The sequence below is a fragment of the Dermochelys coriacea genome, chromosome 1 (genome assembly GCF_009764565.3).
Source record: "Dermochelys coriacea isolate rDerCor1 chromosome 1, rDerCor1.pri.v4, whole genome shotgun sequence".
In the NCBI taxonomy this organism is placed as follows: Eukaryota; Metazoa; Chordata; order Testudines; family Dermochelyidae; genus Dermochelys; species Dermochelys coriacea.
In genome coordinates, this window is record NC_050068.2 from 164,570,821 (window position 1) to 164,585,779 (window position 14,959).

Sequence of the window (14,959 nt, forward strand, 5' to 3'; positions counted from 1 at the left end):
TTTAAAAATTTATTTTCATTAATAATACTGTTCGATATGTGTATAAACAACTGCCTTGTATGTATTATGGTTTTAAAAAAATAAAACTCTTTTTGCCACTAGTACATTTTACATTCAGGCTTAGCAACACTAGTTTGTAGCTACTGGCATTCTGCTTAGATGAATTGTCCTTTACTGGATGGCTTCTTCAAGTTCTAACTGATAGACTGGACTGCTGTGAATATTATAGATCAGAAGTTCTCAACTAGGGGTCCTGGGGCCGCGAGCAGGCTTCAGGGAGACCACCAAACAAGGCCAGCATTAGACTCACTAGGGCCCATGGCAGAAAGCTGAAGCCCCGCCACATGGGTCTGAAGCCCAGGGCCCTGAACCCCATCACTCGGGGTTGAAGCAGAAGCCTGAGCAATGTGATTTCATGGAGGCCCCCTGTGGCATGGGGCCGCAGGCAACTGCCCTATTTGCTGTCCCCTAACTCTGGCCCTGGCTTTTATATGCAGAAAAACAATTGTGGCACAGGTGGGCTTGGTTAGTCTTAATTCATTTGGGGGTTCCCCCAGCTAACTCTCAATGAATCAATGGGAGTGTTTCCACTGATTTTTTTCGGGAATGTTGGAACAGACCCCGGATTAGCTCCTTGCAGGGTCAGGCCGCTTTTTGTTTTTATCAGGACATGCTGCTCTTCATGTGTTTGTCTGTAAAGTTTTGTTTGGAATACGGTTGCTCTGTCCTGAAGAAGATCGAGGTTGGAAGACATTTCCCTATTTCATCATTTTGACTCTTTCATTTTCATATAAGGTATTAAGAAGATTCTCAGACATCACTTGTGAGAAGTCTTGAGCTCTCCAATTTAGTTTAGCAACACCACTAGACAGACTAGCAAATAATTCTTCACTAGTCCAAAGGGACTATACCTTTGACATTTTCACATTCTTCAGAAACCTATTTAGGTCGCATGTATAAAATGTCCTGTGATTAATCACAGCCGGGTCACTAGTGAACATTTATCCATGTCATAAACTACTGTGTAACTTTGGTACAGTAGGTAGTCTGGTAAGGAGAGAACCAGGAATAGTATAGGAGGTTTGTGTTGATGTGCATTGGCAGAGCTCAGTGGAAAAACTTCTGTGGCATTTGTGCTGTGCTTGATGGAGCCAGTGCTATCATTACCTTGCTTTCTTGATCACCACATTTATACACAAACTTGCAGGACAACAATCATGTGAAACAGGCAAAAATGGCATTTGCCTTTGCAGTGAGTTGCTCTGCAGACTAAAGGTGTTTAGCTGATGAGTGCACGCAATGATGTTGTTGCTTTCCTAACCTGAATATTATTATTTTGGTTGTTTTGCACAGACTGATGGCTGATCAAGTGCTTGTGATTGGTGGTGGAGGCAGAGAGCATGCCCTGGCCTGGAAATTAGCACAGTCACCACATATAAAACAAGTGCTAGTCACTCCGGGAAATGCAGGAACAGCCAATAATGGAAAAATTTCAAATTCAGGTAATAAACGAAAAAGAGAACCTAAAATAGTATTTTTTTTTTTAAATGTGTAGTACCAGTAGCTGAGCCTCAACTGGTTCATTGATAGATTTAGGGTTCTATCTATTAGTGTTATAGGAGCTCTTGTGTTTCAGACCCTGAATGCTTATAAAGTTGATGTTTGGATAGGGTGAGAAGTAATTAAAAAAGCTTTACTCAGACTGTAATTTACCTCGTGCAGATTATTTCCCCCTCTGCACCAGCTCAGCTGTGCTGGTGCTGCTTTGGGGAGGTAGAGTCAAGACACTACCCACCCTCTTGTGTAGCAAGAGGCCCTGCAGAGGCTGCTGTCTATCAAACAAATGCCTGAATCCTGCCAAGCCTACTCATAATTTTGACAGATAATATCAATGTTCATTTTTAAGCATTTTTTTAAAGTATTGATTTTCACAGTTACAGAAAACCATGGGGTAGGGTCAGATAATCATTATTTAATGACAGCAGAGATTCGAAACGTTAAAGTTACATAACCATTAAGCACACATTGTCAACATCACATCAAAATGTACAAAGTAAATCACATTAAATCCAACTCCAATAAGTTCTCATGCAGCATTTTTCTTACTTCACCTATCTGTTAATTTCTGTTATGATGATGGAAGTATTTTGTCATGTGTGTATACAGTAAAATCGACATTTACTGATTAAAAATCAAATCTTAGCCTGCCTATGACACAGGCATCCCGCTCTGGTGCTGCCTTATGCCCCTTATGCTTCCTTATTCCCCCTGCACAGGTGTGTAATCTGGGTCACACTTGTGCCCACAAGGAATGTTAGGTGTGTATTGAGATATTGCTTATTTAAATATCTGAGAGAATTAGCAAGTTTTTAAGGGTGAATGCTGTAGGTAAGAAAATGTTCTTATCCATGTTTTTCATGTCAGGACATAATGAAGTCAGGTTAATTCTAGGTGCCTTTTTCAGCGGTTTTAAGTACCTACAGCGTCAATTGGCTTGAATTGGAATTGTTGGTCGTCGTCAATTATAAAAGTCAGACCTAAGTTAAAGTTGAGCATCCAAAATTGGAAGTGGCTTTTGAAAATGTTGGCTTAAGTGACTTTCCTAAAGTCACACAATGATTCAGTGGGAGAGCAGGAATAATTACTCGGTCCAGGAGAGGGAGCCAGAATTACTTGCTCCATTAGATCACACAACTGCAGAGAATATTTTAATGACTGGCTTATGTTTCCATATATTTCAACTAATAATAGTTATAAACTGTATACTTTAAAATATGTTGTTATACATAAAATGAAGATTAATGCAGTAGATGTGTATTATTTACACATACGTGCTGTATATTATCCTTGTATAGCATGCAACTAAAATCTGCTTTTGTATGTCTTACCACCTTCTGTGGAAACATGAGCCATGACAGATTTCACACATTCTGAATGTAAAATAAATGCTCTAGATCAGGGCCTTTCAACCTTTTTTCGTTTGCGGACATCTAAAAAATTTGAATGGAGGCGTGGACCCCGTTGGAAATCTTAGACTTAGTCTGCAGACCCCAGGTTGAAAACCACTGTTCTATGGTAATGACAACCTTTTGTGGATCCCTTAGACATAGTCTGCAGCCCCCCCCCAGCCCGAGGTCTGCGGACCACAGGTTCAAAACCACTGCTCTGTAACTTCCACCTCAGGGTTCAACCAAAGAAATGCCATATTTATTTTTCTCTATCTTATTTGACCATTTGCAATGTCATCAGCCAAACAGAACAAATCTGTTGCTTGTTTTTGAGGGTGAGGAGAAGGGAATGAGCATTCACATGGAAATCATATGATCCCTCTGCATCCACAATGTTAAACAAAGAGGTTTGTCCCTGTGTTAAATCAAGTTAAAGTCAGTTTGCATGAGGTCCAGATGATTAAATATGTCATTTAAAGAATACTGTTAGAAGAATTACTATACTTTTCTGTCACTTTCCCAGTTAAAAAAAAGATGCATTTATCTACATACTGGAGAGTCTGGCCCCAATCCAACGAAGCATGAACATCATTTTAGCTACTTGAATAGTCCCCTCAAAAACCATTTAAGTACTTTGCTGGACTGGAGCCTCAATGAATGCGTGTTAAGGGGTAAATCTAAGCCCCTTCAGGCATTCAACGGGCATAACCTGGATTTGTGAGAAGGGGTGAATTAATATTCCGTGGCCTGGGGGAGAAGGCTTCGTCCCACTTCCCCCCACTCCCCTTGCATCTCTGTAGAGCCAAGACTTGCTGCTTGGGCCAGGAACTCGGTCTAGATTTCAGCATGTGTGAGAAAATGAGAAATAATTACACAGAGGCATGTGAGCCTTATTATATTCTAAAGCATGGGGATTTAATCCTTTTCCCATGTATGTCAATGGGTGTGTTGCCACTGACTTCAGTCTAATCAAGTTTTGGTCCTGGAAGTCTATCCTTCCCACTCTTTGGCAGCGATGTACAACAGGATGCACAAGATGCCCTTTAATTAGCACTGAAATCCCATGTCTCGTGATTTTTTTCAAAGGAAATAATGCACATTTAAAAAAAATAAATTTCTCTTTCACAAAAGGTTTATAGTCCAATCACAGTTAAACATCTGTCTCTTAAAAAAGTGGCTTTATGGATAACTTATTTTGCAAGTCATTGAGGTACAAAAGGATATCAGATCTTTTTTTTAAAAAATAAATAAATAAAAAATCGAATACCAGTTTTCCCAAACTTTAGTCATAGTGGCCAAAACTTTCAAACCTGGGTGTCTGAAGTGAGACTGCTAACTCCATATTTACACACCTGAATAAAAGTGCTTTGTTTTGCAAACATGATGAGTACCCGTTGATTTCACTGGTATTTCTGGGTGTACAAAACTTCTGATGACTTTTTTATTGTGGTGCCTGAATATGGAGTTAGGAGTCAAACTTTAGGTACCAGGTTTGAAAACTCTGGCCTGTGTTCCTTTCTTCAGCATAGAATAGAATAGTCATATGCCAAATGAATGGTTTCAGAAAGAATACAAAAATATTCCCTTTCAGCTTACTCCCTCACGAAAATTATGTTGCACAGTAAACAGGTGCATTTTGGAATAATACGTGAACAAAATTCGCACATACTGTGGATCCTCTGCTAATGTTTTGTATGTCATAATGTCTGTTTTTAGCTGAGTTCTGCAGGAAGACAATACAGTAAGTAGTATAATGTCTTGATTTTTTTCCCCAAGCTATTCTAACCTCTGCCAGTGCTGGGACAGAGAATCAGAAACCCATAGTCAGGTTGCTTTGACAGAGCACCCCTTACTTGGCTACATTTAGTGGAAGCTGGGCACAAGAGAGAATCTCACCTAGAGATGGAGTGAGCACATAGAGGGGATGCTGCAATCTGACATGATGCTTTTATTTGCCAGTGGCAGTATTGCTAATCTCAAGGGTTTAAACAATCAGGATATAATCCTGTGGATTTAATTTGGTTTTTGTGGCAACCTAAAATACCGCAAAACCCTCACCTTTCTCAGTATATTTCCCGTCCTGTGAACATGCAGCGTAGCATCCTTGTTAGCAACACTACATCATGAGAAGAGAAAAAAGCTTAAAGCAAAATATCCCAGGACTAAGGAGGATGTATGCTTTTGCTCTCTTTTTCTCAAATGGCGAGAGTAGCTTCAGACTGCTGTCACTTGCATTGCAAATGATCAGTCCAGCTTAGAACTGTGTGAGTTCAAGTGACTCAGCCCACCGTTGACGTTGGATTTATTTATTCTGGATAAAAGTCATGGGATAATATTGCCTCTTTGCAGAGCTTTCATCACACAATTTGATATTTAGTCTCTTGGAAACTTTCTCTTTTATTTTATATATAAATCTTCTGTTCATCATTATACTCTCTGTTTAAATTTCTCTTGCATCTTTTGACAGCCATCTCAATCAGTAATCATGCCGCTCTTATCCAGTTCTGCAAAGACAATGAGATCAAACTTGTGGTGGTTGGCCCAGAAGTTCCTCTTGCTGCTGGTAAATTTAAAAGAAATTATTAAAGTTCTACCCACTTATTGACATATAACTGTTCATGGAATTATGGGTTTTAATTTATTGCATCAGATGTGCTGGAAAAAATTACCACTGCTGAGGATAGTTGTTTGTTTATTTAGAGGCTTTCTGTGGCACTATAGCATCTGAGCACCTTGTAAACTTTACCTGATTTATGCTGTGATGTAGGGAGGTATTAATATTCCAATTTTGCAGATATAGCACTGAGGCACAGGGTGATTAAAGGTCTAATTTTTAGAGGTGCTGAATACTTGCGATGTTTGTTCAAGTTAATAGGATTTGTGGGTGGGCACAGTATCTCTGCAAATCAGGCTCTAATTGAGTTGCCCAAAGTCATGCAGGCAGTCAAGAATAGAAACCAGAATCTCCTGATTATTATAATCTGTGCTGCACAAATGTTTTCAGTGTATTTTTTGATTTTATATTGTTTTGTTTTTGTTTGAGGGCCAGTTTCATATGGGGGGGGGGGACTTCCAAGGTCCCCTAGGTTAATGGAATATTAGACCTTCTTCTCTTCCCATTGAAGTCAATAGCAAGTCTCCGAATGTGTTTGTTGAGAACAGATACAGGCCCATTGTTCCCTGAAGTTCCAGGTGGTTGTATTCTGATGAAATGCACATTTCTGAAGGTTCTTATGCGAGTAGTTTAATTAGCAACCTTAACTAACTTTTTAAATGTAATGTTTCTGAAAATGACTGACTGATTTGGAAGTCAGCACATAGAGACTTTTCTACAGAATTTATAAGTTTTCAGTTTGATTCTCTCACATGATCAAAAATTGCCACCTCCATGCAATTATTCTCCCCCAATTATTACCATGGAGTTTTCATGCTCTAATAAAGGGGGAAAGGAGTTGTATCTTTAAAGTGATGTTATTGCAGTTACATGCTGCAACAACAAATTCTTACCAGGAGTGCCAAAGCCCAAATCGTCCCCTGCTAGTTACGGCAAACACTGCCCTTGAGGTCCATGGGGTAAAATGGCCACAATCCCCATGATGTATTCTATACATGGCACAGTGTTTGTAGCTGTTACTAACTAATATGTCAAAGTGATTATACAAAGCAACAACTTTATTAACTTGTAAATCTTATAAACCAGCTCAGTACTGTAGTTATTATAACTCTTAAATATCTTTATTGCTAGGCATTGTTGATGACTTGACAGGAGCTGGGGTAAGTTGTTTTGGTCCTACAGCAAAGGCAGCTCAGCTAGAGTCCAGTAAGAGTTTTTCTAAAGCCTTTCTGGACCGGCATGGGATTCCAACTGCAAGATGGAAAGCATTCACCAATCCAAAAGAAGCTTGTAGCTTTATTACCAGGTAAACAACCTTTCATAGTTAATCTTTTTTTATTATCATTACAGTAGTGTGTTTACAATATGTTAAGCACCTAAAGTTGGCAACCCACTAATAATTCAGTTATTCTTTTCAGTAGTGGCACAATGTCCATATATTCAAAAGACACTCTAAAAGTAACCCTGCAAAATTGGCATCAATATGATTTCTACATTTATTTCTCTTTAATGGCAGCTCAGCTGTGCTCAGATTACAAGGGAAAAGATGGGGGGGGGGGGTTTTCTTGCCAACCATGCAAATCCAGATTGGGATCTGAAAATCATAATGGGTTCTTTCCAGTTTATGCTGTATTACTAGTAATGCAAATTTTGCAACTGAAGCTTCATTAACAATCCTGTTGATGATCCACTACTCCAGTGGTGGATAACCTATGGCCTGTCAAGGTAATCTGCTGGCGGGCAGCAAGACAGTTTGTTTACGTCGACTGTCCGCAGGCATGGCTGCCTGCAGCTCCCAGTGGCTGGGAACGGTGAACTGTGGCCACTGGGAGCTGCGGGCAGCCATGCCTGCGGACGGTCGATGTAAACAAACTGTCTCGCAGACCGCCAGCGGATTACCCTGACGAGCTGCAGGTTGCCCACAACTGCATTAGTCAGAAGTCAGTCCCGCTCACTCAGTAACAGTATTGGTCTGCAGTGCTAACAGATATAAAATATGCTTATTTTTCCTGTCAGAAAAGTAGTGTCAGACAACAGTGGAAAGAAATGGCAACCAGAAATAGTGTATTGAAGTGGGTTGACAGGGGAAGACGCTTAATTATTTGTGCTTTATTCAATCAAAGTTAAATGGCTACTGTGATACCGTGAACATATGAACTCTTATTTTCAACCTTTCAAATCTATGAAGGTAGGAGGCTTGGACTTGAAAATGCATCAGAGACTGACAGGTTATTATGGAATCCCTCAGTCATTCTCTCTCTTTTTTTTTTTTTTTTTTTTTTTTTTTTAAAGCGCGGACTTCCCTGCCCTGGTTGTAAAAGCTAGTGGTCTGGCCGCTGGCAAAGGAGTAATTGTGGCTACTAACAAAGAGGAAGCCTGCAAAGCTGTGCATGAAATCATGCAGGTGAGTTGCAATGTTATGTAAATACTCATTTTGCATGAGATTTTTATGTTTATTAGTAACGATAGCAAAATGTCAAAGGCATTTTTGTGTGGTTTACCTGGAACATACATTAGCCTAACACAACTTATAGGTTCATAGAAATTTGGGGTTGGAAAGGACTTTGAAAAGTCAGCAAGTCCAGCCCACGTATGCCAAGGCAGGACAAAATAAAACTGGACCATCCCTGATACGTGTTTGTCTAACGTGTTCTTAGAAGTCTTTAGTGATGGGGATTCCACAGCCTCCCTTGGTACCCTATTTCTGAGCTTAACTGTCCTTATGCTTAGAAAGATTTTACTAATATCTAACCTAAATCTCATTCTACCTTCAGTGGATGTAGAGAACAGTTGATCACAGTCCTCATCATAACAGCTCTTAACAATTTTCAAACTGTTATCAGGTCCCTCCTCCTCCGTCTTCTTTTCTCAAGACTAAATATGCCCAGTTTTTTAATCTTTCTCAATAGGTCAGCTTTTCTAAACCTTTTATAATTTTTGATGTTCTTCTCTGGATTCTTTCCAACTTATCTACATCTTTCCTATAGTGTGGCATCCTGAACCGGACACAGTACTCCTAGCTGAGGCCTCACCAGTGCCAAGTAGTGAGGGACAATTGCCTCCTGTGTCTTAAATTCAACACTGCTGTTAATACACCCCAGAATATATGCCTTTTTTGCTACTGAATCACATTGTTGACTCATATTCAGTGTGATCCACTCTAATCCCCAGATCCTTTTCAGCAGCACTTCCACCTCTCCAGTTCCTCATTCTGTACTGTCGATTTTTACTTCCTAAGTGTATTACTTTGCACTTGTCCTTATTGAATTACATCTTGCTGAATTCAGACCAATTCATCAATTTGTCAGGGTCACTTTGAATTCTAATTCTAAACTTGACTGTGAATGACTGGTAATTATTCTCTGGGGATGGTTTCCAACTAGTTATGCATCCACCTTATAGTAGCTCCATCTAGGTTGTATTTCCCTTGTTTGTTTATGAGAAGGTCATGTGAGACTGTATCAAAAGCCTTACTAAATTCAAGATATACCACATCTACTGCTGCCCTCCTATCCAGGCTTGTTACCCTGTCAAAGAAAGCTATTAGGTTGGTTTGACATGATTTGTTATTGACAAATCTATGTTGGCTGTTACTTCTCACCTTATCTTCTAGGTGTTTGCAATTTTGATTTCTTGATTATTTGCTCCATTATCTTTCTGGGTACTGACGTTAAACTGACTGGTCTATAATTCCCCTTTGTTGTCCTTATTCCGCTTTTTACAGATTGGCTCTATATTTCCCCTCTTCCAGTCCTCTGGCATCTTTCCCATCTTCCATAAGTTTTCAAAGATAATCGCTAATGTCAATTTTTTCACACCCCTGAGCAACATAAGTTATACCAACAAAAGTGGTAGTGTAGACATGACCTCAGAGAGCCACAAAGTTGCCTTGGCAGTGTACTGCATTAATATGTGGTCAGCATGCAAACATTTCCGTGGAGCAATGTTCTTGCATTCCATTGTAATGTGTTCTGAACAAAGTGGCTTTTCTGCTCTACAAGGCTGAGAATCATTGCTCCAGTCTGAAATAATATTGGTTCAAAACATAAAACAAAAAAGGTATGAGGAATTGCCAGTCAATAACCCAAGAGGTATCAATGTTAAGTTTATAAACTTTCAAGAGCATGTCTGTATTATGAAAAGTGAGAGGGGGAAAGCATTCAATATTGCCAACATGTCTGATGTGGAGGATGGAAACAGAACAGATGGTTCCAGGTATATTTTTCCTTGCTGGTTTGGGAGGATTACAAAGATGGTTTGAAATGACTGAAATGGAGACAGAAGAAATAAAGATGATTTTTAATGCAGGATAAGACTTTTGGAGCTGCTGGGGAAACTGTTGTTGTTGAAGAACTTCTTGTAGGAGAAGAGGTGTCTGTAAGTATGCTTCTCGTCCTCTTAAGAGTCTGGGTTACAGCTTACTGAAGGAACATTTTAGGGACCTACTGTACCAAGTTACTTAGAAGATACTGTACAAGTAACCAGTATAAGAGCCTGAATTTTTGTTAACACTAAGGCCCCTTTACACCATTCTGGCAGTCTAGAGAAGCCTGAAACGGACATAAATTCCAGTTCCGCCCACTTTAAGGGCCCTTAACGCTAGCAGACTGGTGTATACAGGCCTAAGTGTAAATTAGAATTCAGACTCAGTTTCTGAAAAGATGGCGTGGGTAACTTTGCATTAATGCTGCAACATAGGAAATCTAAGTATGGTCTTGGGTTTCTCACTCAGGGCTAAAATAGGCTTATATTAGATGAGGCACACTTGAGCTTTGGAGGGTGATGTGATGTATATGAAAAATAGCCATCCCTGTTTTATTGACCAATCATAGCAGAGGCCATGTCAGTATCCTGCCCTGCCTGAAGAAAACAGAACTGCAGATACCAGATGGTCGTCGTCTTTAGAGCGATCTGTTCTGGAACTAAGGGGAGCTTAGACTGGTTGTTCTCTCAAGTTAAGTATGTACAAGGTGATGCTCTTAATTAGCCAAAAGGACATCAGAGGATTTCAGTTCAAGAACCTGAAAACTTACTTGAAAGTTCTTTGAGGACTTCAGTAACTCAGCCAGAGGTTATGGGTCTATTACATGAGTGGGTGGGTGAGATTCTGTGGCCTGCAAAGTGCAGGACGTCTGACTAGATGATCATGATGGTTCCTTCTGACCTTAGAGGCTATGAGTCTATGAAAAAGCAAAAATAGTATTTTACTTGGTTGTCAAAAATGATCCATCATGGGTGAGTACAATTTTGTAGAGTCTGAGATACATATGTTGTTTGGCTCTTTTTGCTTAGTGTTATAAGGGTACCCCTGCCTGCCTCTGAATGGAATTATAAAAGCTTCTTGTAAGCAGACCTGAGTGAGAAATATTTGCAGTTGCCCAAACAGTGAGTGATAGCACTTAATTCCCAAAAGAGACTGACAGGGGGAGCTTTCTGAAGACACTACAAAGCATGGAAGCATATGGTAGCTACGTAATTTTGAAAGTCAGTTTGTTTTTTGTGATCACAGAAGAAGGAAAAAGAATTATGGAATGCTTCCCTTCCTCAGGAGTGACCTCTGCAATGGAGCATTCTACATGCTTTTCGCATCTGTGTGCTTCCACAGAGTCATTCTGCTGTTCCTACAGAATAACTTGTATATAAGGGTTCTACCACACAAGTTTGATATTTCTTGCGGTGGCAAAGGGAGAGAAGTGCTTAGAATGCTAATGTGTGTTTTAAATTACTAGGGGGGTGGAGTTTATTGCTTTTACAGTCAGGTTTTATAAGCCTGAAAACTGGGTTTATGTTCACCATTTCCAGTGGTGCTACTTTTAGTCATATACATTTGAGTATGTAACTATTCATGTTTTCTTACAGTGCTTGTGCTTCACTGATGGTGTCACTGTTGCCCCCATGCCACCAGCCCAGGATCACAAACGGTTAATGGATGGAGACCAGGGCCCAAACACTGGAGGGATGGGAGCTTATTGCCCAGCACCACAGGTGTAATATGATATTGGGAAGCTGTTTTGATGGAGTTTAATATTAAAAATGTGGGTGTATTATTTGTTCTATCATGGCAAACAGGATTGGAGAGAGAGGGCTTCTTGCAGAGGGAGATGACAGTCTGACGCAAGGGATTGTTTCACCAGGATTGATTTACTAAATGTCTCGCATTAAAGAGTGGTGCATCCTTGCTGAATTACATTTTAATTGTGAAGGTGGAAGTCTGCATTTTCTGCCGTATTGTATTTTGTGCCGGTGTTTAGTGTTACTAAATCCTGGTCACCTGTACCAACTGGTTAAAGATCAGTTTTTCTCTTATTTAAGTTAGAATGATTTGCCTTTGTCATATGTCTCATTGTGATTCGGTCTCTCTGTTTGACCGGTAACTGTTGTTTGCAAAGGGAAATACTTTACTTTCTTTTGATTGCTATTCTGGTCAACTGACTTCTTTTTCTGTTGTAAAGGTAAAAGTAAACCTTTTATCATAACATAGCTATGCTGATTTTATTTGACAGTGATTCAGTCAGTAATGTCCTGTGTGCATTCCAGCCTTAACTTGTCTTGACCTCCCCTTCCTGGAAACATTTACATACATACTTAATGTTATGCAAATGAGGAGTTCCATTATGTCAAAGGGACTACTCGCATGTGTAGAGTTAAGCATGTGTGTAAATGTTATGGGATCAGAGTCGGTGTCAGTAGTGCTGTATGTCCTTTCTAGATAGATAAGGAGATATTCGCTTTGTCTTGTTGAATTTCAAGTGTGAAAGATACCTGCAATACTGCTGCATGGCTCTTAAAAGCAATGCAAAAAAAAAAAAAAAAAGGAGAAAAAAAAAAAAAAGCACATGTATGACACTAGGAAAAAATACATTCATTTCTAATAATATTTTATTAGATTTCCAAAGATTTGCTACTGAAAATCAGAGATACTATTCTTCAGAAAGCGGTTGATGGGATGAAAGAAGAGGGTGTCCCTTACATTGGTAGGTGGAAGCTTTTGTTTTTGTTAGATGTTTGTCTTCAAACAGCAAACATAACTTACTCCCTCTTCCCTTCTTCACTCTCCTGCTACGGGCCCAGTCCAATTCCCACTGAAGTTAATGGCAATACTTGGACTTCTTTGAGAGCTGGATTTGGTTCCAAGGGCTTGATCCAAAGCCCACTGAAGTCAGTGGCTTCTTTCTGTTGAGTCAGATGGATCAGGCCCCAAATGAGCAAGAATGGTAAGGGCAACATTTTCTAATGTAGTCTGCAAAATTGTGTCCACAATTATTTGTGCCTGTAATTTAACAGGGCAATCACTCATGAGTGCAGGTAATGGAATTTCTGTCTCTCTGCACATATCTGATAACTGCATGCCTTCATTCTATTATTTGCACCCACAAGTGATTGGATTAAAAGAACAGCCGACAAATAATTGTGGACAAAATTCTGCAGGATATTTTGGAGAATTTTTGCCCCAAATGTTTGTTTGAAATTAAGGTTTAGAGTGAACATGGTCTGGCAGCCCCCTAATAATAGCATGGCAAATGCAACATTCATTATAAACCGTTTTAAAACAAATGGCGTGTACAGTCACTTAGACTAGTTTTTAATGTGGTTTGTCATTTTAGGTGTGCTATATGCTGGATTAATGCTTACCAATGATGGGCCTAAGGTTCTAGAGTTTAATTGCAGGTTTGGTGACCCAGAATGTCAGGTGAGTGACATGGTTCAACAGTATGGAAAAAAAATCACACTTTTACCTATGCTACTTTATTTGCACTGATTATAAATAGGGAAAACTTAACCAAAGATCTAATGCATAATTACCTAATTGTTTTAAGATTTAAAAAGAAAATTTAGATTTTGAGTTTTGTATAGCAATTTCCTTCAAAGCAGTGTTAGATTAGTATTTTTTTCACATTATTAATTACTATGTGTTTGTGCCAGAAATGTTTTCAGTACTGAACAAACGACAAAGTTGAGTCCCAGACCTACTCAGCTTATGATCTAGAGCATGGCATACCTTAATGCTAGCTTTCTTTATTTTCAGTTCTAGGCGTCATATATCTTAATTGCATAAGAAGTGGGTCTTTAGAAGGGATTTGAATTTACATTAGTGTTAAAATTTTGAAGAGATACTGTCAGGTTAAATGTTATGTAGGACCAGATTGTGAACTCTTTATTCACGTTGGTGAGAGATATGTATGTCTTCCCTTTGGCTTTACTTATATAAGTGTCTGGTCACCAATGTAAGGATTTGCCTTATTTTATAAATATTATTTTTAGTAATTTAGAGTTCACCATTAATGCGGATCGTTCAATTACATTTCACTCCATATGGATGACATAAATAGACCAGCCACTTTCACTCTCATTCATATTCAGTCTCCAGTTAGCTAGTGTCATTTTCTGATTCTTGTGTACAATGTTTTGAGTAGCAAACACTTCAGGGGAGTGTTTACTTTGTTAAAAAAATATTTATTTGTGACTAAAAGAACCAGGCAGAGGAAAAGATGGGCTAGTGAAGGAGAAATAGAGCTCAAGAACAGGTATGCATAGTTGGAAAACGAAGAAGGGGCACAGCAGGTGGTCAGTAAAGGTGGAAGGGCAAGGAAGAAGAGAAGAGCAACTCGCCCTATAGAAAAAGGGGAAGAGTCAATGGAGACAACACCAAATATGAGCCCCAGGAGGATACAGAATGGGTTGAAGAGGATTACAAGGGAGAATAGGAATGGAAAGGACTTGCAGCCAGAGGGAACAGGGGAAAGACCAGAGAATCGCACCATCACCAGGAAAAGGGAGGTCTACATGATCGGGGACTCCTTGCTGAGAAGAATAGATAGGCCTGTAACCAGAGTTGATCCAGAGAATAGAAGAGTGTGCTGTCTACCGGGTACTAAGATACAGGATGTGGACCTGAGATTGAATTGGATCCTAAAGGGAGCGGGAAAGAATCCACTGATCGTCCTTCATATGGGAACAAATGATGCTGATAGATTCTCGCTGGAACGTATCAAGGGAGACTATGACAGGCTGGGGAAGACACTAAAGGAAATTGAGGCTCAGGTGATCTTCAGTGGGATTCTGCCTGTCCCTTGAGAGAGAAGGGCAACAAGGGTGTGACAAGATTATGACCATCAACAGATGGCTCAGGCAGTGGTGCTATAAGGAGGCCTTTGGGATGTATGGCTACTGGGAGGCATTCATGGACAAAGGACTGTTCTCTCGGGATGGACTTCATCTGAGTAGGGAAGGAAATAGACTTCAAGGATGAAGGCTGGCACAACTGATTGAAAGCTTTAAACTAGGAATTTGGGGGAGATGGTTGGGAGATGTCCAGGTAATCTCCATGCCGGATTTTAACATTGAGAGGGAAGAAAACAAAGTAAGAAAGGATACAGCCGTGGGTAGAAGAATGGAC

The 14,959-nt window shown here is 39.7% G+C and overlaps 1 protein-coding gene across 4 annotated transcripts in view; it reads left to right on the forward strand.

Annotated features, from left to right (window-relative positions):
* The window catches only part of GART (phosphoribosylglycinamide formyltransferase, phosphoribosylglycinamide synthetase, phosphoribosylaminoimidazole synthetase), a 55,761-nt gene that overhangs the window by 4,573 nt on the left and 36,229 nt on the right, over positions 1-14,959 (forward strand). For all 4 annotated transcript variants that reach the window (XM_043508331.1, XM_038391992.2, XM_038392000.2 and 1 more), the window contains 8 exons: positions 1,354-1,502; positions 5,416-5,511; positions 6,694-6,868; positions 7,855-7,966; positions 9,871-9,939; positions 11,422-11,547; positions 12,449-12,536; positions 13,167-13,252. In XM_043508331.1, coding sequence (XP_043364266.1) covers positions 1,358-1,502; positions 5,416-5,511; positions 6,694-6,868; positions 7,855-7,966; positions 9,871-9,939; positions 11,422-11,547; positions 12,449-12,536; positions 13,167-13,252 — 897 coding nt within the window. In that variant the 5' untranslated portion in view covers positions 1,354-1,357. Of the gene's footprint in view, positions 1-1,353; positions 1,503-5,415; positions 5,512-6,693; positions 6,869-7,854; positions 7,967-9,870; positions 9,940-11,421; positions 11,548-12,448; positions 12,537-13,166; positions 13,253-14,959 lie in introns of those variants that run through there.